Genomic DNA, 25,869 nt, shown 5'->3' on the forward strand with positions numbered 1-25,869 from the left:
ACCACAGTGATAATTTCCCATTGCAACATAAAAAAGCAGATTTACAATTTGCATTAACAAACTAAAGTTCCACATGTATCATTTTAATTCAAAAATTTGGATTAAATGAAGGAAGAATCCATTAAAATTTATTGTAAGATTCATTCAAAGTTGAACTTTTACCACAGTTCACAACCAAAGAAGTGCATGAAGCGGCTAAGTTGGCAATAGTGCTCCCCAGCTGCCTCACAGAGAAGGGCCTCTGGGAATTTGTCACTCTTCCCCTTAATGTAAGTGTCATGTCTATCGCTTTTTGTACAAAAGTTACATTCGTTCCAAATCTTGGGTGCGTTATTTTTTTGGATGTATTGCACACATGCTTATCTACCATGGAAATGCCTTTCTTTTCCAGGCTAAACCCCTGCCAAAGCCAGAATCAGCAGCCAGTGAGGACCACATGTTGCAGCATTCCAGACTTAATATCCCAAAGTCATAAACTCACCGAGTATTTTCCCGTCCGGAGGAGCGAACGGAAACCAAAGAAGACTCTCCTTGAGGAAAAACAAAGAGACTTAGAGGAGGCCATTGTCTCACAGAGGGAGGAAGGACTTGAGGTTATTTACTGTTTTTATTATGTGGGATTGTGTCGATGTGTACATGGTGAGAGATTGTATTGTCTGTTTCAAACAGATTGAAATATCAAAAAATGTATTGAAATTGTTCCAGTTAGGTCTGTCCAAACGAAAGCATTAATTTTTTTTCCAAATTATTTTATTTTTAAATACAGATAAACTTGTAACTCGCTGTTTTTGATTGTTGTATGAATTTCAGTGGCTGGTGTCACCATCCTCACTGGGATTTGCTACACTGTTGCATGGTTTGCTTGTGTTGCTTCTAGTTCTAAGATTGTTGCTATGTGTACTGTTGTCATCTGCCTGTTCAGGGTTGCTACACATCTGGAAAACCGTAAAAAACTTGCAGTCCAGATATCTGATTGATAACTAAAGTACATTGACAATATGATCATAATTATGGGAAAGGTTGTTGAAGATGAGGTCTATTATTTTATAGATCTTGTTGGCATTTCTTATAGAATTTCTATATGCAAAAAAAATTTCTGCAGATGCTGTGTACCAATGCGTTCCAATAAGAACGATATGATTTTACAATGAAGTAAAATAAAAACTATTTCAGATACAACCAAACTTTTTATATTATTTTGAAGCATAGTTTATTACATTATGTTTTGAATAACACATCATTTAAGTGTCCACCTCGACTACATGCACACAAGTGAATCCGATGAACCCAATTTTCGATGACTTTGTGCAATAACTCGGACCTAATCTCACGAATGCAGCGTTCGATGTTCAATCTTATGCATCAAGGGTTCGTGGTCTGTTTGCATAGACAATAGATTTCAAATAACCCCACAAAAAGCAATCAAAAGGAGTTAAATCACAACTTCTTGGAGGTCAACTAACAGTTGCATTTCTTGAAATTATCCTTTCACCAAACTGTTCTTGCAATACATCGATAGTGGCATTAGCAGTGCAACATGTGGCACCATCTTGTTGGAACCACATGTCCTCCAAATCAATTTCATCTAAATTTGGCCAAAAAAAATCTGTTAACATCAATTAGTACCAGTCACTGTAACTGCATCTCCTCCCTCATTTTGAAAAAAAAAAATGGTCCAATGATGCCACCATGCCATAAACCACACCATACAGTGACCTTTTGCGGATGCAAGGGCTTCTCGTAAATCTCTTGTGGATTATTTTCACACCAAAAACTACAATTTTGTTTGTTAACATATCCACTTAACCAGAAATGATCTTCATCTGAGAAGATAATTTTTGCCCAAAATTATGATCAGTTTCAAGTTCAATAGAACATCTATTTTCATAATTTTTTTGGATAATAACCAAACGTTCTTGAAACTTGTATTGAGCCATGATGAATTGTCACAGTATAAAACTAGTGACATTTATGACATTTGAAGCATAGTTGCCAGTAAGTTTTACTGTGTTGTACCATGATAAATAAAGATTTTCACATAAATTGTCATTAATAATTGTATTTTTGATCATATGTACACATTCCTTCACATCCTGTTCAATTTGATCACAAGGTGATCATGTGTACACCTTCCTTAACGTCCCTTTTAATTTGATAAAAAAGGTGATCAAAAACACATATAATCTTAATGACATTTTATGTTGAAATCTTTAGTATTTTGATGAAATTGCATCTTTTTTTCTGGTGAATAAGAAACCCAAATCTTTTATTATTTATATGTTTCATGTCGTGCTGAAACTTTTAAGCACTATTTGTTGGGGCATTTCTTTGCATTTTTTGCCATTATGGGTTGTATAAGTCATTTTTTGGTCATTTTTTTTTATTTTCTTAGTTTTCCAGAGCACTTGTACGCTGCGAGTGCATGGGCAGCATTAACGTGAAAGGATTAAGATGAATAAATATCCTATTTTTTCATATCTTCCCTAGACAATTTAAAATATATGAAACCGCAGCTACCTTCCATCCGTCTCAGAAGAAAATAAACAACACGAATATAACGATTTCCTTACAATGAAATTCAATTGTTAGAAGTTCAAAACAGCATTTTGCCCCAGGAGAAGAAAGTCGTTTCCCTGCCTAATCTTATCTTCTAATCTGCTCAGACCAATTGTTGTGTTCCTTGAAAGTGAATGGATGGAACGTGTGATCTGGCCATTGTCGAAGTACCTGTTTATTGCGAGAATTTACTTTGGTGCAGTGTTCAGTAGAGCAGGTTTTCGAAGCATTGGACAAGATGCCAGAAACCAAGCAAAGTACACAGTACAAATTAAAACAGTTTGTGTCCCAGTATGGTGAAAATACGTTCAGTACGGACGGATCAGTATTATTCTGTCAGCTTTGTGGTGTAAGAGTTGCTGCGGAAAAGAAATTCACGGTGGAGCAACATGTCAACCGCGAGAAAAACAAGGCAGCTCTGAAGCAAATTCAAGATCAGAAGAGGACAGTGCAATTGTTAATGGGTGAGTGTTCCTCCAAATCCTCTGTTATTTCTGAAGAACTGTGCGACGCTATTATTTCTGCTGACATTCCTCTAAGTAAACTAAATAATCCTAAACTTCGAGCATTTTTGGAAAAACATACTGGGAAATCGATACCAGATTCTTCCACGCTAAGGAAATTGTGTCAAGAAATGCTACAACCAAACAATGGATCAAATTCGGCAGAAAATTCATGGTAAAAAAATATGGCTGTCAATTGACGAAAGTACCGACTCACTCGGACGGTACATTGCAAATGTAGTGATTGGTACGATGCAGGAATCCGAGTCTACTCAAGTGTTTCTAATAAATTGTGAATGTCTAGAAAAAGTTAATTATTCAACGAGCAGCAAAGTTTTCGATAACGTGATGCAGTTATTGTGGCCCAACGGCATTCAATATGACAAGGTGTTGCTTTTCGTAACAGATGCGGCACCGTACATGGTTAAAGCAGGGAATTCTCTGAAAGGTCTGTACTCGAAAATGGTACATGTAACATGTCTTGCACATGCGTGTCACCGTATTGCTGAAGAACTGCGAAGTCACTTTCCTGATGTAGACCAACTGATTGCAAACATTAAGAAGATTTTCCTCAAGTCCCCATCACGAGTGTTAGCTTTTAGGTCTCATGCCCCTGATGTGCCTTTGCCACCAGCTCCTATTCTTACGAGATGGGGTACATGGTTAGAGGCTTGTGGTTACTATTGTGAAAATTATAAAGTTGTGAAAGAAGTTGTAACCTCGTTCGACAGCAGTGAAGCATTGTGTATAAGACAAGCACAGGAATTCTTGGCTGATCCTGAAATGGAGGGAAAATTATGCTATATAAAGTCCAACTTCGGCTTCCTACCTTCTGCCATAACTTCACTCGATACATCTGGAGCTACATTGGTTGATCAAGTTAATGTCCTTAACAAAGTTCAGGATAATTTGGAAGCAGTTCCAGGTACTGTTGGAATACAAGTGAGAGAAAAGATGCAGAAAGTGCTAGGGAAAAATGCAGGATACACAATAATATGTTCTATTCGTGACGTATTGTGTGGGAAAACGTTTTCATTGCCAGACTCTGAAACCGAATTAGAACCAAGTGACATTGTATGTTTTAAATATGCCCTTATTACCTCTGTTGATGTTGAAAGGAGCTTTTCTATGTGTAAAAGTGTGCTAGCTGACAATCGTCATTCATTTCTTTTTGAAAATTTACAGAAAATATTCGTTACACACTGCAACTCAAAACTGAACAGTAACCTCTCATAATTTGTCAAAAGTTGCATACTAGAGTTGCTGTAATTTGAAGTGCAAATAAAATTTTACTTTGGAATTTTTAACGGTTTTTAGGTCATTTTTAAAGTCATTTTTTGGTAATTTTTAGGTCATAAATGCATCTTTTTAAGGGCATTTTTTACGAATTTTTAGGTCATCAAAATCCTAGCCCTATTTATCATGGTACAACACACTAAAACTTAAAAATCCATCTCTCGCAGCCAACAATCCCAACATACAAGAACTTACCAACACTGCAAGTCTGCAATGACATCTTCTGGCAAACACAGCGAGTAGCGCCAACACAGCGGAACTTCAACCACGTCACTGTCGTCATCTCTCGACCAGCCCTGATGATGATTCAAAGATGGAATTGAAATGTTGGAAGAACTCCTGATTTTACTGTTTTATAGTAATTGTGATCCAGTGAATTAAATAGCTGCAGTAGACAGGTTTGATCTCATGTCACAAGTGCCAATTTTCCATTAATGTCACTGCATAAACTGCCCTTCTGAGGTACCTGGATGTCACTAAACCCTGCTATCTCTTTCAACAATTTTGTCCCTGATGACTTTTGTGGAGGCTGACCAAAAGAACTTCAGGTCTTATCTTCTTTGTGCGTTGTTTGATACTGATATTTAACAATTTTAAAGCTGAGGATGTTTACCTGTCAGAAATATATTTTCAAATTTTCTTGTGTTGTGCTAAGTATACTTTGTTTTCTTTTCTCAGGTACACAATTTTGTGGAGAAGGGTCGAGGAGTTGTTGCTACCCAAGAGTTCCGCAAAGGTGATTTTGTTGTGGAGTACGCAGGGGAGCTCATTGATATGAATGAGTCAAAGATAAGGGAACAGAAATATGCCCAAGACCAAAACACAGGCTGCTACATGTATTATTTTAATTACAAAAATCAACAATATTGGTAAGTAGAAATTTTAAGGATATGCATTTGTATCCACTAATGTCACTTGATTACCCTACTGGACACAGCAATCTTCCCTGTATAGGCAGCTTCAGGGTTTGCCATAGAACGTTGACAAGTTCAGACATGTATCACAGCAGTGGAAGCATTCACCCAAACAGGTATCATCCAGTAGTTGGCATGGCCACTGTGATGATCGTATGAAGATCTATCAACCTGTCCCACAGTGATGCGGCATGAGGCGAAGCATCGAGATGCCAAATAATATGATGGATGACACCTGCAGCATCTCCTGTATGGAACTTGTTTGGATGAATACCTCCACTGCCATAATTTGCATCTAAACCAAAACCAGCCAGCCAATTTTCTGCCATTATCTTATGGTTTTTAGGCATATAAGGGTATTCATGCATCCTGAGTCAAAAATGGTCAGTTTTTGCACCTTTTATGAGTTTATTTAAATGGATAGTAAAGTGAAAATCTATTGTCTTTATTAGTGCAATTCTATATCTTTATATATTTTTTTTATTTTTACTGGGACTTCTCAGTGAAAACCAAATATATGTCGAAGGCTGCTGAGTAAAATAACATTATTTTGTTCAAAAGCAATACATAACATAAAAACAACATGATAAATAAACATTACAAATGGTCCCGAGCTTCCAACTCCCTTCTTGGAGTTGTCATTTGGGAAGCACAACACAAGGAGATAACAGTGGAAGAAGCAAATAACAAAGATGCATGCAGCAACAGTGCACAAAACTATTGAGAAACTAAATATTTCAGTTCTAACTTCTTTCACAATAAATAAAGTAAATACAAGTTTTAGAATATAAAAGGACGTTAAAAACTGTACTTACGTATGCAAGTATGCTGTTCCTATTTTTCTTTCTTTAGAACTATGTTTCTGAGATTAACTATCCCCTTTTTCAGGTTCGTATGAAAAGCTAGGTACTTAGCATAGTACCACGTCGAAATGTAATAAAAGGATTGTGGACAAGGGTTGGTGTTGATACATTTAAGATATTATATCCCCCACCCCAGATGTATATAAAAAGCTCGTCGTTCACTAACAACTTGCACAATTAACCAATTCTCATGTTAAAAACGTTAAAAAACTTTTAAAAAAACTCTGTGTATCACTATATACAACTTACAGGTTCGGCCATTCCTGCTCAACTGTGATACACACAGGTTTTTTTAGTTATTTAACGTTTTTAACATGAGAATTGGTTAATTGTGCAAGTTGTTAGTGAACAACGAGCTTTTTATATACATCTGGGGCGGGGATATAATATCTTAAATGTATCCACACCAACCTTTGTCCACAATCCTTTTATTACATTTCGACGTGGTACTATGCTAAGTAGCTAGTTTTTCATACGAACCTGAAGAAGGGGATAGTTAATCTCAGAAACGTAGTTCTAAAGAAAGAAAAATAGGAACAACATACTCGCATACGTAAGAACAGTTTTTAACATTAATTTTTTAATGTCCTTTTATGTTCTGGAATTGTGAGTAATATGCACCAAACCTACAAAATGCTATACAAGTTTTCGCTTACAGTAATTATATTTTGTTCTCATGATTATTATTAATGTAAGAGGAATTTTTTTTTACAATAAATGAAAGCACGTTGTAATTTTCGTAAAAACATTAGTTTTGTCATCAATTTTAAAAACATGTGATGCTAGCTATGAGGATGTAAAGACCAGATAACATTCGTGTTTTTCAATGAAATCCCATTTTCTTCTAAAATGAAAATTTATGTGATTTTATTAGAGAGCCCTGAAGAAGGATCCAGTGATGGATTCAAAATGTCTGTTTTAACAAGAACCTTGAAGCAACATGTAAGTTTGAAAAGGTGTTTAGCTCCCAGAAAACCTGTAATGTTTATCCTTTGTATATGCACAGATATGTTATTTTCTTCTTGGATTAGTTTTGTTATTTGTATCAGAAAGCAATAGTAATAAAAATTAGTGTTGAGCTAATATGAAATTTTTGCCAATACTGATATCACAAATATGAAATTTAGTGATACCAATAACTCGTATTGTATAAATCCAGTACAAATTGAAAATGCTCCTTAATTTGCCTACTTAATGTGTATAATAATAATGTCCCATTTATAATAATAACAAAGATGATATGGCTATGAGGAGAAATGAAAGAGGCTGTTGTAAAATATTAACGTACTATGGAAAAATTGAGGATTCTGGAAATCTCAGAGAAATACATTTAGAGTTTATGTAAGAACTCTGCCAATAGATTCAACAGTTACCTCCACTAGATTTCTCACTTTATGTAGGTGTACAACCTTAGCACTAAAATTGGCATGCTTGTTTCCCTCCAAAATCAACGCCACATTCCACAGCAAGTGTGTCAATAAGTAAAATGTGTAAAGATTAGGGGTGAGCCGATACTGAGGATATTTTGGTATCAGTTGGGTGTGTGCAAAAATGCCATGCGAAACTTTTCCAGATTTTAATTATCCTGGAAGTTCTGCAAGTTGATTTTGCACCTTTTTTCTTCTTCTTCTGTCCCCAGTAGTGGTGTGATTAGCACAGTACGCTATGACACCAGGGGTCCCAGGTTCGAATTTGGGTGGGGCATGGATGTTTGTGAGTGTCAATTCATCATGTCATCATCACTAGAGGTACATATTTTTGGTAAATAAAAAGGGGAAAATTTCTGGTTGAAAAGCAGTAAATAAAATAAAATTTCGCTGTTATGGCAGTGAAAAAAGGTTTGTGAATGTCCATTCATCAATTTCATCATTTCATCACTCATCCCCATCTTCGCAAATTATCCAAGAGGCACAAAACGCGAAGTAAAATAAACTAAATCAAATCAAATCAAATCAAATCATTACCTTAGTCACATACAGGAGGTGTACTACGTAGAATCTTCGGCAAAAAATGCAGGCTCGAGTTCCGAGTCCTGGTAGTGCTGGCATTTTTTGCTGAAAATTCTGTCGATTGAACAACTTTTTAAATTGTTACAATTTTAAAGCATCTGTGTTTGGTCCAAAAAGGTATCGGCCCAGCCCTAGTAAAGACATTATTGGGCATTAGATTATATTAAACTCATGTTTTCTTTCCAGTGTGGATGCTACAGCTGAGTCGAGTCGATTAGGTAGACTTGTGAATCATAGTCGTAATGGAAATCTAGTCACCAAGACTATAGAAATAAAAAACCGCCCTCATCTAGTACTTATTGCAAAAGAAGACATTCATCCTGGGGACGAAGTTTTGTATGATTACGGAGACAGAAGTAAAGAATCGTTAAAACATCATCCGTGGTTGGCATCATAGTGCTACCCCAGCACTAGTGCATTTTTTCTAAACAGTTATTTTTGTATTGTTTTCGTGTCCTGAGAACACAGGCATATTTGAAGTATTACAATCATGTGGCAAATATTTAATCAGTATATAGAGAGAAGATTTGAATTGCATACTGAAAGCTAGTTTCTTCCAAGTGTAGTGGAAGTTCGCAGTTTAGTGATTCTGAGTTGAATTGTGTTTTTGTGAAGGAGTTGGCTCAGCGCCAAGAAAAGTGCTGAAGATTGTCTTTCCTTAGTTTTTTTTTCCTGTTTTTTGTGTGTAATGTTTCCTATAGCTAGAAGATCTGGTTCTGCGTCAGTTGTTATAACTTTGTAAGACTGAGTATTTTTCTTCCATTTTTTCGGAAGGCAACCATTGTGTGGAACCACTGTTCAGTCCTTTAAGGCATGTTCTCGATCCAAGGTTTGATTGAGAAATAGTATTATTGGTATGTAGTTCGTTGAGATATTAAGACTTGTTGCTTGTGATTGCCCAGATATCATCTGGTGTCTTGTTCAATTGTAGCATTATTTCCTGACCAATTGTTTTGTGTGCTCATTCGGAACTGTTCAAAGCCATTTAGCTTATCAGTGGTGTGTGTCTGTGTGCACTTTTGTTTTTTTCATGAGGCACTATTGCAAGAAGATTAGTGGTATACCCTTAAAAATTGAAGTTGTTTCGAACTGCATGTAAAACTCTTGGCAAGTTTCCTTTGTTACTTCTGTTTATGAGTTTGTTGCAGTACTTGTCAATCTTTTTTTTTTTATTTGTGCGGCTTCTTTCTGGAACAAACCTTTTTCGATGCGGTCAGTGCAAATTTCAACATACTGTTTTGACGATATTACATACATTTTACTTGGAAAAATAACTCTTTCGGTCATCACTGCATTTAATTGTATCCAGATTACATCAGAAGTACAAATGAAACTTGTTTTAACGAACAAAAATTACTTGTATTACTTGTGAGGAAAAGAAGTATGGCATTTTTAGAGTAGAAGTGTTACGGTAATTGCTGTCTGAGGGAGGGAAAAATAGTTAATTTTTGTATGTGACAATATTTTCATTTTCTATCTGTTTTTCTTGGTTTTTACATTGCTTGTGTTGCATTATTATGACACCAATGTTTTATGCCACCTTTTTCTTTTGTTTCTCTGGAAACCAGATACTATGATGGACTGCATAATGTTTATGTTCCTAGTAATGAGATTGAAAGTAGAATCCTGCTTGATTTTCCCTTTCAGGTGCCACCTTTGTATCCCTTTAATTGATGTCACATTATTAATATTAATTTGTTTGCTTTCACAATTCCTCCTGAAGTAATCTAGTTCTTTCAATCCATAAATTAATTTCTAGTCATGCCTTTTATTTCAAAACTGGAAGGTGATTTAACATTTCCCAAAATTTTTTAGTGTTTTCTTTACAGCCCAGCATTGAGATAAACTGCAGTGTGTGTTTATATTAAGTTATGGAGTGGGAAGAAAATAATCAAATAGTAAACATTTTTCCATGTTTGCAACAAATTTTTTGATAGAATGTGTCTGTATGAATTTGCGATAAGTAATTGCATAATGTTTTCTTGCTCTTTTTGTATTTACTTTGCCACTGTTCTTTAAAAATTGACTAAAGTTGTATAATTTTATTAACTGCTAATGGTTGTAGTTGCGAAAGTAAATTATTTATTTAATATGTTGGTGGGAATTCTATTATACAGTTTTTCATTCAGTATTTTTGAAATCAAATTTGTCAGTCAGCTGTTTTTTAAGACCGTTTCGAATTTATATTTGCAATAAACACCACGCTAGCCTCATTTATTTTTGAGGATTAACTTCGTTTGTCATGTACCATCAATAAGAAAGCATATGCAGTCGTTTTGGTGGTGTTGTTAACTTTTTCCTGCATGTTGACGTCACCTGTTGGTGATATTGAATAAAGAAATATAAGTGCCATAATAAAGTTTTGTGCAGCCTTATAGAAAACATGTCAATTCTTGCAACAAGGAAAGCATTAAGTGTTTCCGTAACTTGTGGATTTGTAATAACTTTTACATTATCCTAGTGAAAAAAAATTACATGCAAAATTGTGAGTTACTAGCATTTGGAAGTACACTTATCGTGCTAAGCATATATGTACTATGGTTGGATGTGTGTAGCTTAGCGTATCAGTAACAATATGTTATTGTATGTAGTAGTGCTCTTCACAAGTGTATGCTAAATTATTGTTGTATTGTCTATATATTTGTTAGCAAATGTCTTGCCAATGGTACTTTTTGTTCTGGTGCAAATTGTGTTAGCTTGTAGTAATCTACATATAAATGATTAGGTATTTCAAGTCCTCCCATGTTAACATCTAATGTTAGAAACAATTTTGGAGAAGTTTGAAAGGGGTAAACAATTGTGCTGCGTAGAAGCATATACGCACCTCATATTAAAACCTGCAGGAAAAAGAAAGGTATCCATGCTACAGGAGTTGGCTCATAAATCCTTCAGTTTGTTTCTGCAGATATTAAAAGAATTACATACAGCAGTTTGAAGACAGTGCATCCCATGTTAAATTGTATAGTCATTTGAATTAAATGATATTTTGTTTTAACTCCACTTCATGCACTGATAAGCTAATTGGGACTGGGCCTACAGTTTACTGTGGAATCCAAACCACTATAGGGTATCAATCCTTGAAGTAAATGACGGTATAAATTTATTTGTTTTTTTTTAATTAAAATTTAAGAATGGGACAGATTAATTGGTATCAGCCAATATAGGCATATGATTTGTCGGTAAAATTACTGATATTTTTCCTGATCTGCATGTCTATAAATATCGTGCAATTTGTGCAATAGTTTGCCATTTTTTAAAAAAAATTATGGATATGAACACACATAATTTCCATTGTGTACTTTTGTAAAAAGTAAATATTCAAATATGCAGCTTCTTTCGCATTGCAAAAGTTTGGTTCATCTGGTAACACACATTTATTAACTCGGTCAATGAAGCATTTGAAATTTTATATGGGATCAGTAGAGTATTGGTTATTGGTAGGTTTTATGTTGGACTTGGTCAGTATCAACCAAAATTTTGTATTAACGCGTTGACTGCCATGAGACTCACCCAGTATCGTCATTCATGAAGCCGTGATACCCACTTGTGTCTCTCACCTCAGCAATTGCTTCAGGCCACGATACCCCTATATGGGTTTCACTTGTCATTTGCTAACATGATCAAAGATATTGTTTTGGCTCCAGAATGTTACACCATACTCGTAGCCTGGCCCTAGATAGCAACAGGCGATTACAACAATGGCGTACAAATGGCCGTAACATTGTAGTAATCAACCTAGTGTTCTGTGATTATTTATGATGACTTTATTTTGTTGATTTTCAATACAACAATCGATGCATTTGTTAATGCATCATTGTTTGACACTTGTTGTATTTCAGGCAAGAATTAAACAAACAAGGAGAAAAATAAAGGTAAACGAAGAAATTAAGACTATATTCAGTGTGATTGAACGTGTAGATTGCATTTCATGCAATATTTTATGGAAGAAGCACTTCTGTTGTTGTATGTTCTGTTGAAGATGTATGAACAAGAAACAGAAAATATGCATCCAACACTAGATGAGCTTGATAGTTCAAGTGATTGAAGTTAGTTATTTAAAGAAATAAAGTCATTTACAAAAAAAAAAAAAAAAAAAAAAAAAAAAAAAAAAAAAAAAAAAAATTAGACTCAGAAATGGGTCTCATGGCCCTCTGATCAAAATTCTCTTCTCCAGGCCACGATACCCAAAACTGGGTCAGAAATTTAAATTGAATTTTCAACGGTTTTTTGGATTGTTTTGAAATTTCTTGTGCTTCACAGATCTAATGACACCAACTTGATCCATTTTCACAAATTGCTTTTACTTGGCCCCACGATGTCATTCAGACAATCTGGCCTTGGCAGTCAACTAAAAATTAGGGATGGACCGATAGGAAATTCTGGATGATACCGATAAAGTTCCGATATTTTACCAATCCAATACAAAATTCCAAATTGACCTCCTTAATAAATGTAGTTACCAGGTGTCAAGCTTTTGCAATGCAAAAGAACCTGCATATGTAGACATTTACTTCAAAAGTAAGTACAGAATTAATATTACATATTTATATCCAAAAATTACTCCAATATGGCATATTACACTAAATTGTAATATATTAGAAATATATGAGATCAGTGAAATTATCAGTAATTTTACTGGTGAACCAATATGCCTATATTGGATACCTATGGAGTACCCGTTTAAAATTAAAATTATAAAAATGCTGCCACATTTAGGTTTATTCTTTCCATTGAAAGTAATGTAAAAACTTCTGTTTGTCAAGCCATTCATGGTCATTTATTGACCTTGATATTTTACAGGGTAAACTAATACAATAAAAAATCATTAGTTTTTTTTTTTTTTTACTTCTGCAGCATTGCATTAAGAAATTGTATGGCTCTGTTTTATGGTAATAAATGTTCAAACATAGTAGGCACGCTATGCCATTCAGAAACCTTGTAAAGGAGCCAAAGTGTATGGAAACAAAATACTGATTTGAGTAGCCCCACACACTTCCAGTTGTCTGCCATCCATGAGGTTTGTGTCCACTTTTTTGCACTGGACTGAACCTGCAGTTTAAAGTGGGTATCGAACCTTGATTACAATGCGACGACGTTACCACTATGCCATCAGGAAGGAAACTCATCCGTGGATGTGGAATACATGCCAGCAAGCATGGGTAAAATATGTTTTTGCATATTTGTAATTCCTTCTTCATCCCTTGTGTTTCATTGCATCAAGCCAACCCAGCCTTGTTCTATTGTCTTCAGTCACTCTCATTTCTCACAGTATCTTTCTCCATTTCATCTTTTCTACAGTTTCGTTGAAGGTAATTCTTCGTCTGCCTGTTTCCATCTGGTTTTCTTTTGCATTTTTTTTACTTGCCAGCTTTCTGAACTGTATATGCGAGGTTTAGAGCATAAGTCATGGCAACTATTTTATTTTTCGCAAGAATGCACGAAAATCTGATATATAAAAATGGAAGGGGACAGTGTAATGTACATACTGTGTAACATACTGTGGAATGTATGAACAATGCAAATCATGTGTACTAAGTGTGGGATAGGGAAGCGAGCAAACATCCTGCCACATGATGTGTTCACAAGGCTGAAAGTATACATTAGCATTACAGGAACAAAAGAGGCACATACTACGGTAGGAGACTATCCCCCCCAGTTTCCACCAGCGCCCTGTGCCATTCTGACATTTCTCCCCCAAAGAATGGTTATTTTGATACACAAACACAGTTCATGCTTGGTGACGGCAGTTGATTCAACAATGAATAATAACCGCCCTTTGCACAGTAACTGTTCATCACAATGCCATCTAGTGATGTGTTCACATACTGTGTGTGACACATTCTCCGGGACATACAATCGTATTGTGGTACCACCTTTGACTTTGGGGAAAAAAATTAGTTGCCATGACTTATGCCCCAGCCCTTAGATGTTCCTTGTTGTTATGTTTATTTCATTCATTCTTTCATATACTTTATTCCATGCATGCAAGTCATTAATATTTATGATTAACTTACAAGACGACGAGGCTACATGTTTATTCTATATTACGTATAATGGACAAGTCCCTGGTTTGAAACCTGGCAAAGGCATGGATTGTGTTTGCCCAATCACCCATATCTCAAGAGGTAGAAAACCAAAACAACCAGAAGTAGAAAATAGTATACATAGGAAGCATGATGGGGACATTTACATTCTTGCAGCATAGGAGATGGCTGTATTGTAAGATGACAGAGGATGTGTAGTGTTCATTTTTCAAGCATTTTTTGTTTTTATTGAAATAGGCTGACATCATCCTTTTACATTATCTGGGCAGTTCGGTATCAATACTAAACAGGTCTCTATCTACTTTCCCCACTATTTATCTGATACCATGTTTCCACAGTTTGTTCTTTCCATTTTGTCCATGGTCACTCTCTGGGTCTTCCCTGCCAACCTCTGAAGCAAAATGACTAGCACAATGCACTATGATGCCAGCGGTCCTAGGTTCGAATCCCAGCCTGAGTTGGTGATCTGCGTGAGCATCCTTTCATCATATCATTACTCATCTTTATCTTCACAATAGCCAAAAGTGGTATTTACGAGGTAAATAAACCAAGTCCTTTAGTCAATCTATAGGTCTTCCCTTCCATCTTCTGTGGTAACCTCCACATAGTCTTGTCCCTTCTCCAACTTGTGTATGTTCACATCAAGTATCTTATCTTTCCTGTAATACATCTAAGGGAAAGTTCACAATCAACAACCACTTGGCCCTTCTGGCAGCTGTTTTTTCAGTAGCATGTACTATGATATCCGTCTGTCGTGCTTGTACAATGAATACCTTGTAGACACTAGAACAGAATTGCAACAGGTGTGTGTAGTTTGTGGTGTCACTTGCCACTTCAGTGCAAATGCCATATCATTTGCCTTTTTCTCATTGCCCAAGGTCATGAACCAATTATTAAATCATTGACAATTGTACTCAATTATGAACAAAAAGGACTTTTAAGTAAGACTTTAAGCTTTCCTGGTGACGAATGATGAATAGATTCTCGAAGATGAGAGTGACATTAGCTCTCGAAAGCTTGGAATATTTTCCACAATTTACCTGGTTGATAACCTGAGAGAATCTATTCATCAAAAAGGACTTTTATATACACTTTCTGGATTTAGTATTCTCTCTTCAAATTGCCGTGTAGCATGTCCCTATATTTTTTTTTCTGGAGGAAAATATAATTTCAGCTAATGTGTTACTATTTTACAATTCTGTATCTTATAGGTCGAGTCCTATTAAGCCTGTGTGTGACCATCTTGTTCCAAATGTTCCTTAATTAATAGGCTAATACGTTTCTTGTGTGAATTTAGTAATAAACAATTTTTTCATGGAATAACATCTAAAATACACATTTTTTTAAAACAAATATAGGAGAAATAATAAATTGCAAGAAATGCATTACAATTAAATGTAATTATTTTAACATCCACATACTGAAGTTGGATTACACAGTGCAGTGTGTATGATCAGAAGCTATTTTAATAATGGCCAGTTACTTCTATTAAATAACTCACAACTGTGGAAATAATTACCTGTTTTAATTTTTCAAAAGCTGAATGTACATAGTTAATACTTGTAATTAGATTGTTCCTTTTTTATACGCGTAATTGTTTCATTCTATGCAATAAGCGTATGAGTTTTTCTTTTTATTTACATTTGTCATGTTCATTTCCTTTGCATTAAGTAGTTATTGTATGTTATTCTTGCACTGGATACATATACCACTACACAGGTTTTCAATAAAGGTTTGAGCATAATAAACTTGATGTTACCCTTGTTAATACAGTTTAAAATTGCCCAGAATGTGTTAAAAGTTCATATCTGACACCTATTCGCAAGCTCTTGGTTTTCCAATATAATATTCCTTTGTTCAGTTCTTCGTTAAATTTTCATGAAGGAGTATACAGGATGTCTCAACACATTCTCAGTCACAGCTTATTAATACTAGGGATGTGACGAAGCTGAAAATTTACCGATGCCGATGTACTCACCGATAATTTTTGGAACTGATTCCGATAGTTAACCACTTTGTAAGTGTTTCCCCTCATCATATCACTACTTATGCTCATCATTGCTAATAGTCAAAAGTAACAGGATAATTATGCTAATAAGAAAAGTCAAATCCAATCAAACATTCTTCTAAACAAAAATAATTGATATTCACTCAGTCTTTATTACAAACCTGTGTATTTGTATAATTTCACACTTGCACTCATCTGACTGTAGCAATCGGAGTTATAGTACAGCACTGTAACATTGAAATATTTGTGTTTTGAATATGTAATAATTTAATATCTGTACCACTGTCAACTACCTACAATAATTATATCTTTATCTAATTCGAGAATTTCACGGGAGAATTAAAAATATAAAGAAATATATTAAAATATAAGGGAACTGTAAGCACGTGCATAGTCAGAAGAAATGTTATGAAATTATTGGAAAGAAAAAAAGAACACATTCTGAAATTCATATCTTGTGTGCCCCTTACTGGCAGACAACTCAAATAATAGTAAATGTCAATATATAATGTACAATGTAAGCTTGTCTTTTAGTATGAACTGGAGGAATTTCAATGTGCTCTTCAATAATTCCATGCCAGTGTTGAAATTTGTCTTGACTACAATCCTAAATCAAATATGGTATATTTGCTAATGCCAATGGGTGCAGTAGTTCCTACTTTTTTTAAATTTATCATTGACAAATGAACTGATGTACAATATTCTTCATGAAAGTGCATTAATGTAAGTATATGCATACTGTTTTAAGTAAATTTTATATAATGAAAGCTACTACAAACACAAACAGGGGTTTTACTAAAGTAATATGCATTGTGTCGATACACTGTGAATGTATTATGAAACCAAAGTTCTTATTTCATGATAAATGTCGGCATATTCGATGCAGTGAGGGCCACAGATAGTCTCTGCAGGATACGGACTAGCAACACTGATTGACTGTCGCAGTCGCATAACTTTCTACTGTGTACTATGTATATGGTGAGCTGTAGTCTTCAAAACAATACATATGAAAGTGTACCATTTAGAGTATATTTCAATACCTCCTAGAGTATATTTCCGGAAATGTGATGGGTACAGTATTAGCTACAATTCATACTAACTTTACTGCCAAGTTGTAAAACAAGTACTGTTTTTAAGAACCCTAAAATTTCATGTTAGGTTAAACTTATTTAATACACAAGTGTACTGTGGAAGAGAAGAAGCGGTGTGAACAGCTAAAGGGTAAAAGAAAATGTTTGTACTTTTCTGAAATGTGTTGTGGTGAGATTGGTCACTTATTTTCTTTATATTTTCTTGAGTGTCATTATATTCATTAATTTCTAATGTAGTTTTTGCAGATTCCCATTGTCCAACAACTGTTGCAAACCAAGAATTTATATGTGGTTGGTGAATGTCTTAACGAAAAGCTTAAAAGCGAGGTACGGATTTATATGTACTAAATATGTAAATACATATTTAGTTATTTTCACCAAAATGAAGTTAAATATGGACTTAAAATTGTAAAAAAATATACCTTTTTAATAATATGACACTACACGAGCTACATAAAATACAGTCTCAACATTGTAACTATTACTCTGAATTTCTTGAAGAGAAACTACAAGCGAATCCCATACCTATGCCACAAATTCGTTGCTTCTGGTGCTGCTGGCAGGCATGCAACTAGTAACAAGGATGGGGTTAGCAATGGGCTTCTCGACTTGGGACCTCAGTTCCAACATTGCAAAAATAATAAATCTTCTAAAATATGGAAATAATTTATGTAAATTATGAGCTAGAGCCTATGTACAAATAAGGAAAATAAATACTGAATTTTTCGAGTCTATGTGCAAGGATAATATAACTGGTTTCAGCTTCATATGTAAATATGTATTTACATAAATATCTATTTCCTGCTGATTACCATATGTGAGCGTCCCACAAATCAGGAAACTAGGGCCGAGCTGATAACACTACCAATATTTTTATAAATTTTCCTCTGGAACTAAATCATAGTAATACCAGTACCATTGGTTTTGTCTTAGAGAAAATATGACATTGCTTGTCTGATAATTTTGCATTTTTGGACAAATGAGAATGTGCAAAAATACTTAGTATTTGATGACATATTTCATAAATGGATTATTTAGATTTTTTGTGCCTAATTATACAAGCAGCCTTTCTTAGGCACTGGCTCTAATTGTGCCTTACATGTACAAGAGTTCAATGATGAGGTACAAATATACATATACATATTCAGTTCATTATGTAAGATTTTTTTTCCAACATCTAGATCAAAAATTTATCTTTGATTTTTTCAAGGCCATAACTCTACATATCACAGCGTACTTGTTACATCATTTGTAATTTTCGAACAACCAATTCAAATATAAACCTATTAATTTCTGAAAAGCAACCATAGAATAAATATTAATAGTTTAGTTAATTGTATATTGACATTAATTTTAAAATTGTCATCTTGTTTATTGTATTTGTCAGTTCTGTAAATAAGTGGAGATCTCGAGTGTTTTGTATCAAATTTTGCATTATATTTTAGGCAAAAAAATTGAATCTCACTGCCCTTCAGTCAGAATAAGAGGTATGTTAAGTAATAGTTTAAATTGTGCGTATTTATGCACACATTAATGTGTTACATAATTGACTAATTACTGAAAATTCCTGAGGACTATTAATAACTTCCACAAATGCCCAAATATATGGCATTGGTGTATGTATATACAACAAATACGTAATTTGTTGTAAGGATGCCTCTAGTAAAAGCAATGGAAAGAGTACAAGTATTTCGTACTAGCGTATATTGAGAATCAGAAGTACATCATTTATATTTGTTTTTTTTGCTTGTTAAGTGCCTGAATAGCATAATTGGACTGATATGTTGTACTGCAAGTTTATTTGTCCAATGGATGCGATTTCATTGATCAATCATGGTCCATGTGGTATCCTTATTTGCATTTTTTTAGTATGTAGTGTATGCACATTGTGAATATAAGCCTTTTTTAAAGAATAAATGTGTTTCTTTACCCTTTATTAACTTTACGTATCCCTACCACTATGTAAATTATTGATAATTTGTTCATTACAATGTGGTGGACATGCAGCGGGAACAATCTGTCCATAGACTAGTAATTTGGGTAATCCCCTGAGTGCAAATTAACTTTTTTGCTTTAAAAAAAGGTTTTGTTTTTTTTGAACATGAATGCACCTTATTTAACAGGTGCACCAAAATTAATAGAACCATTATAAGTAAGTCTTCCATATAAAGTTAGTAATTCACTTACGTGTTGTTGTTATACCAGATGGTGCAAAAGTCAGTTTACCCAAAAAGCACATTGATAATAGTATTACGATAGTGTATGTGCTTCTTGTGCTAAGTAATATTTTTTATGTATACGGTTGGGAACATTGTCGTGTGACACTGCAACAGTGCACTCGTTATTCTTTTGTAGACAGTTGAGTCTCTGGCTTGTTAGATGACACATTTGAAGAGTGGATAGGATGCCGTGGTACCATTGTTTGGCCTGCACAGTCTTGTGATTTGATGCCATCTTTGTGGGAAGTTGTTAAGGATATGGTATACTCCTCATCACCGGCAGAGTTGGAAGCACTGAGAGACACTATTATCAACACGTTTCATGTCAACAACAATGATACAAGTTTACTGCATTGTATTTGCAATTCTGTTGTTGATCGTTGCACACAATGTATTGCGAACAATGGAGGACACTGAAAAAAACCACTGAAACTGGAATTTTGTGTATAAATTGAATTTGTGTATGGGTAAACTGATTTTTGCACCACCCTGTACTACTGCATCTTTTGATGAATATCTTCTCTGCTGTAAAAACAAACAAACATCAAGCACCAAAAATAATAAGAGTAATGGGCAAGAACTATTTCCAAAACATCATAAAGTGAGGTATACATGGGATCTCACAGATAGAAAAATGTTCTCAGAAAAGTCAAACATGATGAGATTATGATACTGCAGTATTGGCTACAGGGAAGTGCAACCGGGGTTGTTTGACATCCTTTGGAAATAGGAACAATTGCTTACTTATTCTTCCCTTGTTTCTTTTATTTCGATCAATTTTCCTTTTTGGGGGGAGGGGTCTCTTCTATGTAGGTGCTTGCCTCCCAGACAAAAAATTGGTCACATCTTGTAGAACATGCAGCAGTTTCTTTCCACCCAATAAATTGCATTCTGATAGTAATACAGAGTGATGAGAAACAGAGATCTCTTCCATAATGGTGTACTTCAGTTGTAAGCAAGCAGCTCGCCAAATGGATCACAATATGGAGGTAATGAAGTGGCCAAAAAGGTGTTTGGGTGTGCCCATGGAGACAAAGTAAATGAAGTGGGTCAGTTTGTATGTGTGTGACAGCAGTGTGTCCAAAAGAGTGTACCTCACCAGCAACCTCGCATCAGCATTGTAATGAGTAGAAAAAATATGCTCATTGACAGGGACTGCCACCATGTTGCACATGTGGTAGGTGAAAACTGGCGGCAGGAATTACTCCAGTCAACGAAAGTCCATATCACAAAATTTTGGAAAGGGCATTGAGAAAGTAACTTCATGCAATGGATATCCAAAGTACCAAAGAGCTCATCCATATTAACAGCAGTTCATAAAGCAGCACATTTGACACCAATGGATCATTCTGGAAGTCGGGAAGCTTGTAATATGGTTTGATGAATCTCATTTTTGTTTGTACTCCACTAATAAGTGCAAAATAGGTCCAGTGAGGTCTTTCATCCAGACTGTGTTTCAGGTGTTAAGCCAGAAGGGTTCTATGATTGAGAGTTGTTTTTCTTTCCACGAACTGGACCTTCTTGGACAGACTAAGACCTTGAATCAGCAGACATTCTGAATCACCAAATGTTGTCCTTTAGTCAATATCTCCATGGCTCTCACCACATGAAGGCTCCTGTCTTCCACATGAGCAACTGCTACGTGTACTGTACCAGGCTTGTGCTATATTTGATTTGCATGGCAAGTATGCTGTAAGTATCTCATCTTGACTTATGGAACACATTGGAGCAATACCACAGTAAAACTTGTATGCACAGATAGGCTAATTGGGGCTAAACGTAAAGTTTAAGGTGGAATCTGAACCACCATGTGCCTCCACCGGGTACTGAACCTGAGACGACCTTGGTCACAAGATGACGGCGTAACCACTACACATTGCAGAGTCGGGACTTGTTAGTTTCAGAGTTCCGGAGGCGGATGAAAATCACCCATTAATCTATTTATTATAATGTTATACGTAAAATTGTCTGGCGATTTTTGCCTCCATGAATACAAGAAAGCATTGTTGCAAAAACTATCCCTGTGCGTTGCATCATTCCAACGTGCCATACGGAATATAGTAAATGCATAGCGAATAAAGAATTCTGTAAGTTATAAATTAGGACATTTTCTCGCATTGATTCGAGTTTCTTTCCTTCATAGCAACTCGGTGTGTTAGGGATCCCGAAAAGTCTGTACAGGGATCGGGGAAAAGGAATTTCCCTCCAGATTCAGACTTCGGGAAATAATTTCCCGACTTTTGCAGATCCCGAAAAGGGGGAAAATTCCAAATAGTCAATTTTAATTCTCGACGTTTTCTTCATTGTAAGTATCTGAAACTTCTCGTAAATTGTTAGTTGTTATTCCACGGAAGATATTCCGACCGAATTTTCACGTACACTTTAGTGGAAACGTCCATTTCAATGCACAGGAGTGGAAAACTACGCTGTATAAAATGATAATGGACTACTTTTACTCTATGGGGAAAAGTATGAACTTACTAGAAGTAAACTGCACTGACGGTTTGTTTACATTTTTTAATTATATTCGAAAATATATCAAATGTGCACCTTACAAATGTTACATTGATCAAGGAGAATAAGCGCATTACAATTTTAAAGTGAAATATACAAATGCTGTACTGCACATTACCTTATCTACTTCTAGTTTAAAGACGCCGGTCCTGTGTGATATAGATGAACTTAGTGGAATGGGGTATACTTTTGCAGCTGTTGCGAATATTCTTAGGGGAGGGCGTTTTAAATGGTCAACCTCTTTTATGTCAGGATCTTTTTACAAGACTATAAGGTCTTGTAATTCGCAAGAAATTCACACGACAGGAAATCATTTTCAGGAATATTCTAAAGAGAAAGAAACTCATTTTGGATATGAGACGGTCAAAGAAAACGTAAAGGCCGAGAAAGGTACAAGGCACTTTTTTTCCAGTTGTAATTAACGTTGTTTTCATGTTTGATGGCATTATTTGCCGATGTTAAACGTTGATACGCCATAAGTTTCATAAAAATTCAAATTGGAAGTTTTGGTTTATTTCATGTTGAACTTGACATTCTCTACGATCCTACCAAATTTCATGAAAATCTGAAATGGTCGGGTTGAAAAGTTATTTTTCTTATGATGTGCCATAGATTGACCCATATGTATATATATATATATAAAATTAGTGTTGAAGATTTACTGATGGAAACAATGCAAATCCCACTGATTTTGTTTCATAGCCTTTCAGAACATACTTTAAGCTTAAATTTGAAAATAAAAATTGGCATGGTAACTTCTCTGCCTTATAGTGATAATGCAAATTTAGTGACCTGAGACGTTGACACAAAAAAATCAACATTATATACAGTAGAATAATTTTGGTATGACTTGAGATGACCGGACCCCTCTCCGATTTTCTTCATATTTGACATACTCACTAATTGAGGCCTCCTAATCACGAATCTGAAGTTAAAATTTGTCGGTCACGTCTAGAAATTGAGAACCATTGATGCTAGCCTCACGAACCACTGGCGCTAGCTGCACGAACCATTGGCACGTGGTTAGGTTAGGCAAACATAGTTAAAATTTGTTGTCGTGGTAGTATCAGGAATATATATATTTGGTTGTGAAACAAAAAAATTCGTGAAAATCGACAGTTTCCATTCCAAAAACTAACGCCTTATTTTCGCTTATTTTGCAATTTCTAGACGTTTCCGACAAATTTTAACTTGTAGATTCGTGATTAGGAGGCCTCAATTAGTGAGTATGCCAAATATGAAGAAAATCGGAGAGGGGTCCGGTCATCTCAAGTCGTTCCAAATTTGAAAGTGATATGTCTATTTGACTCGAGATATAGCTTTTTTTGTTGAGCACTGCAGGCTACCACCATGGCCTCGGCAATGGCCACTTCGTGCAATATTCTGGAACTTTAGCCTCCAGTTTCTCAGTAACAGAGCTCTACAGAAGAAAAAAAATTGTGTGTCTTGATACCTTGGTAGTATTAACAAATACACAAAGTTTCATTGAAATCTGGGTAACAGTTCGTTATATCGGAGGCACATATCTTCATTTTTACAGAAGAGACTACTTACGGAAATGAGTTTCTCCAAGCTTTCCAACGTTCGTCAAGGTATTTTCTTTCATCGTGGAATATATTTGACCTGGAAATTGTGTATTTTTCAAGAGAAATATCTCACCGACGCACAATTGCCATTGCTTTCGCTACGTGAACTGCATGCTGCTTACGTTTGATGACGTAAGCCCCTGTCAGTGTTTCCAACCCCTTTTTCTTTCACTATGCTTGCCTAACCTAACCTTATCAGAAATGGTTCATGGGGCTATCCGGGAATGATTCGTGGGGCTATCCGTCAGCTACCAGTGCATAATGTAAAATTTTCACACGTGACAAACACGATAGTAGGTATTTTTCGGTGAAGAAGGTTGGAAACACTGCGTAGTGACAACATGAGTCAAAATGTGCCCGCCATATTGTGTGTTACAGAAGCGAAGAAAGGTCTCAAAAAAATCACTCTATGTGAAAAATTGTGTTTGTTTTCGTGTAAAAAGCATAATGGCACCTTGAACTATGTTCCGCAATACACAATTGGTAAGTACGAACCATGCGAAACACAAAATATCCGATTTTAATGTGTGTCCGATATAACGAACTGTTACCGAAATCTGAATCAGTGGGTATCATGGCATGGGTGATTTGACATGGAATAAGTCAGAGGGCTAATTGTATGTCTTAAAACCTGCATCAGCAACTGTTATCACTAGGGCCAGAGACTTATAATATGTCAGAAAAGGGTAGAAATATTCTCAGTAAAGCCAAAAATATGCGCAACAGTACTTTAGAATTTCATACACGGGATGTCAGTATTTTCTTGGGAAGATCGAGAATGAGGGGGGTCTATTATTTAAAGTCAGAGTGCCTTTAACCCAAGAATAGTGGAAAAATACTGAAAATATTGTGAGGTTCAGTGCAATTATCCTAAGTTTAATTTACACCTTTGTGGAAACTAAAGCATAATTGGCAGCTTGCTATAAAAGAGGGGGAGTAGGTATTTTTGTTCTGTACTAGTTTGTAAGAAAAGACTGCATCTGCTTTTAATTTCTTCGTTCGTAATTTCCTTGTCGTGCCATCCATAATATGAACTATCCGTTGCGCTAAAGGTACAAACAATACATTATAAAATGACCGATTATATGCAAGACAGTTATTTATTTTTGAAATTTCCAGTACAGCAGAAGCCATTTTAAACCAAAAAGAAAAAAACTGTAAACAATAGACTAAGATTAAAAACACAAAAAAAGGATAACATAAAATAATCAAGCCAAAACAGTACCAAGGTAAACAGATAAGTTTCGCAAAAGCATTACTTATGTATAGGGCTAGGATTTTGATGCAAATGCATCTCTCTTTTGGTAAGGCAGAAATGTTGCGTAAGTAGATAGGAATGTGTCTTACACATAAGTGAATAAATTGGGATGCCTTTGTTAGGGCATTTTTATCATTTCTTAACCCTTTTTGGAGTAAAGGTCATTTTTTAAACTTTTTAAACAGTTTGTCATTTTTCGGCTTTTTAAAATTCATATTATGCATTTTTCTACATTTTGGTGAAAAAGGGGCATTTTACATGCAAATGTAATCCTTTGAAGCGGAGAGGTTCCCGACTCTTGTCTCATTGTTTTCAGAGCAGTTCTGAACGACTGTGTTTGAAGAAACAAAGAAATTCTGTGCAGTATTGTTGATACAAGCTGTTGTGTAACAATTCAGCTCAAACAATGTGATTTCCCCCTCTATCAGTAAATACATTGTCGCCGAATGGATTATTATTAAAAAACGAGGGGTACAAAGTTTTGTGCTCTGTATCAGACATTTTGTCAGGGAAACAATTTGCACTCCATGGAATATAAGTGACTTAACAGCAATTGATATTGTTCTTTTCAAGTAAAGTTCATTGGAAATCGAGAGAAGTTTTTCCATGTACAAGGCTCTCTTGTCCGACAACAGACATCATTCATTTTTTTAAAATTTACATATGATTTTCATTGTGTACTGCAACTCAGTACTTAAAGTGTAAAAGATGACAAAAAGTGAACTTTCTTACTTGTGCTACCATACACAATGAACATGTGATAGATACTGTAACGTTAATTTGTAATTTGAATTTCTTTTCGTAGTTTATAAATTTGTTCTACAAATCTTTCAGAATTTTTAGGTCATTTTTCTAAGTTTATAGGGCATTTTCTTGCATTTATTAGGTCATAAATGCATTTTTAAAGGTCATTTTTTGGCAATTTTGAGGTCATCAAAATCCTAGCCCTACTTATGTACAATTTTTTCTATGTTAGTGATAAAAAATGAATATGAAGTGAATATATCT

General features: G+C 35.1%; 2 protein-coding genes across 2 annotated transcripts in view; both read left to right on the forward strand.

The window, feature by feature from the left end:
* Set8 (SET domain containing 8) overlaps window positions 1–19,179 on the forward strand; it is a 41,560-nt gene extending 22,381 nt beyond the window's left edge. Inside the window, exons 4-6 of the mRNA XM_083140256.1 lie at window positions 392–593; window positions 5,034–5,224; window positions 8,328–19,179. Coding sequence (XP_082996382.1) covers window positions 392–593; window positions 5,034–5,224; window positions 8,328–8,538 — 604 coding nt within the window. The 3' untranslated portion in view covers window positions 8,539–19,179. The remainder of the gene's footprint in view (window positions 1–391; window positions 594–5,033; window positions 5,225–8,327) is intronic.
* Window positions 19,180–22,106: 2,927 nt separating this feature from the next.
* Window positions 22,107–25,869, forward strand: part of Coq5 (ubiquinone biosynthesis protein COQ3, mitochondrial) — a 120,396-nt gene continuing 116,633 nt past the window's right edge. Inside the window, exon 1 of the mRNA XM_083140257.1 lies at window positions 22,107–22,407. Within this exon, the coding sequence (XP_082996383.1) occupies window positions 22,194–22,407 (214 nt within the window). The 5' untranslated portion in view covers window positions 22,107–22,193. The remainder of the gene's footprint in view (window positions 22,408–25,869) is intronic.

This window comes from Lepisma saccharinum, chromosome 18 (assembly GCF_977018435.1).
Source record: "Lepisma saccharinum chromosome 18, izLepSacc3.1, whole genome shotgun sequence".
NCBI classification, from domain to species: Eukaryota; Metazoa; Arthropoda; class Insecta; order Zygentoma; family Lepismatidae; genus Lepisma; species Lepisma saccharinum.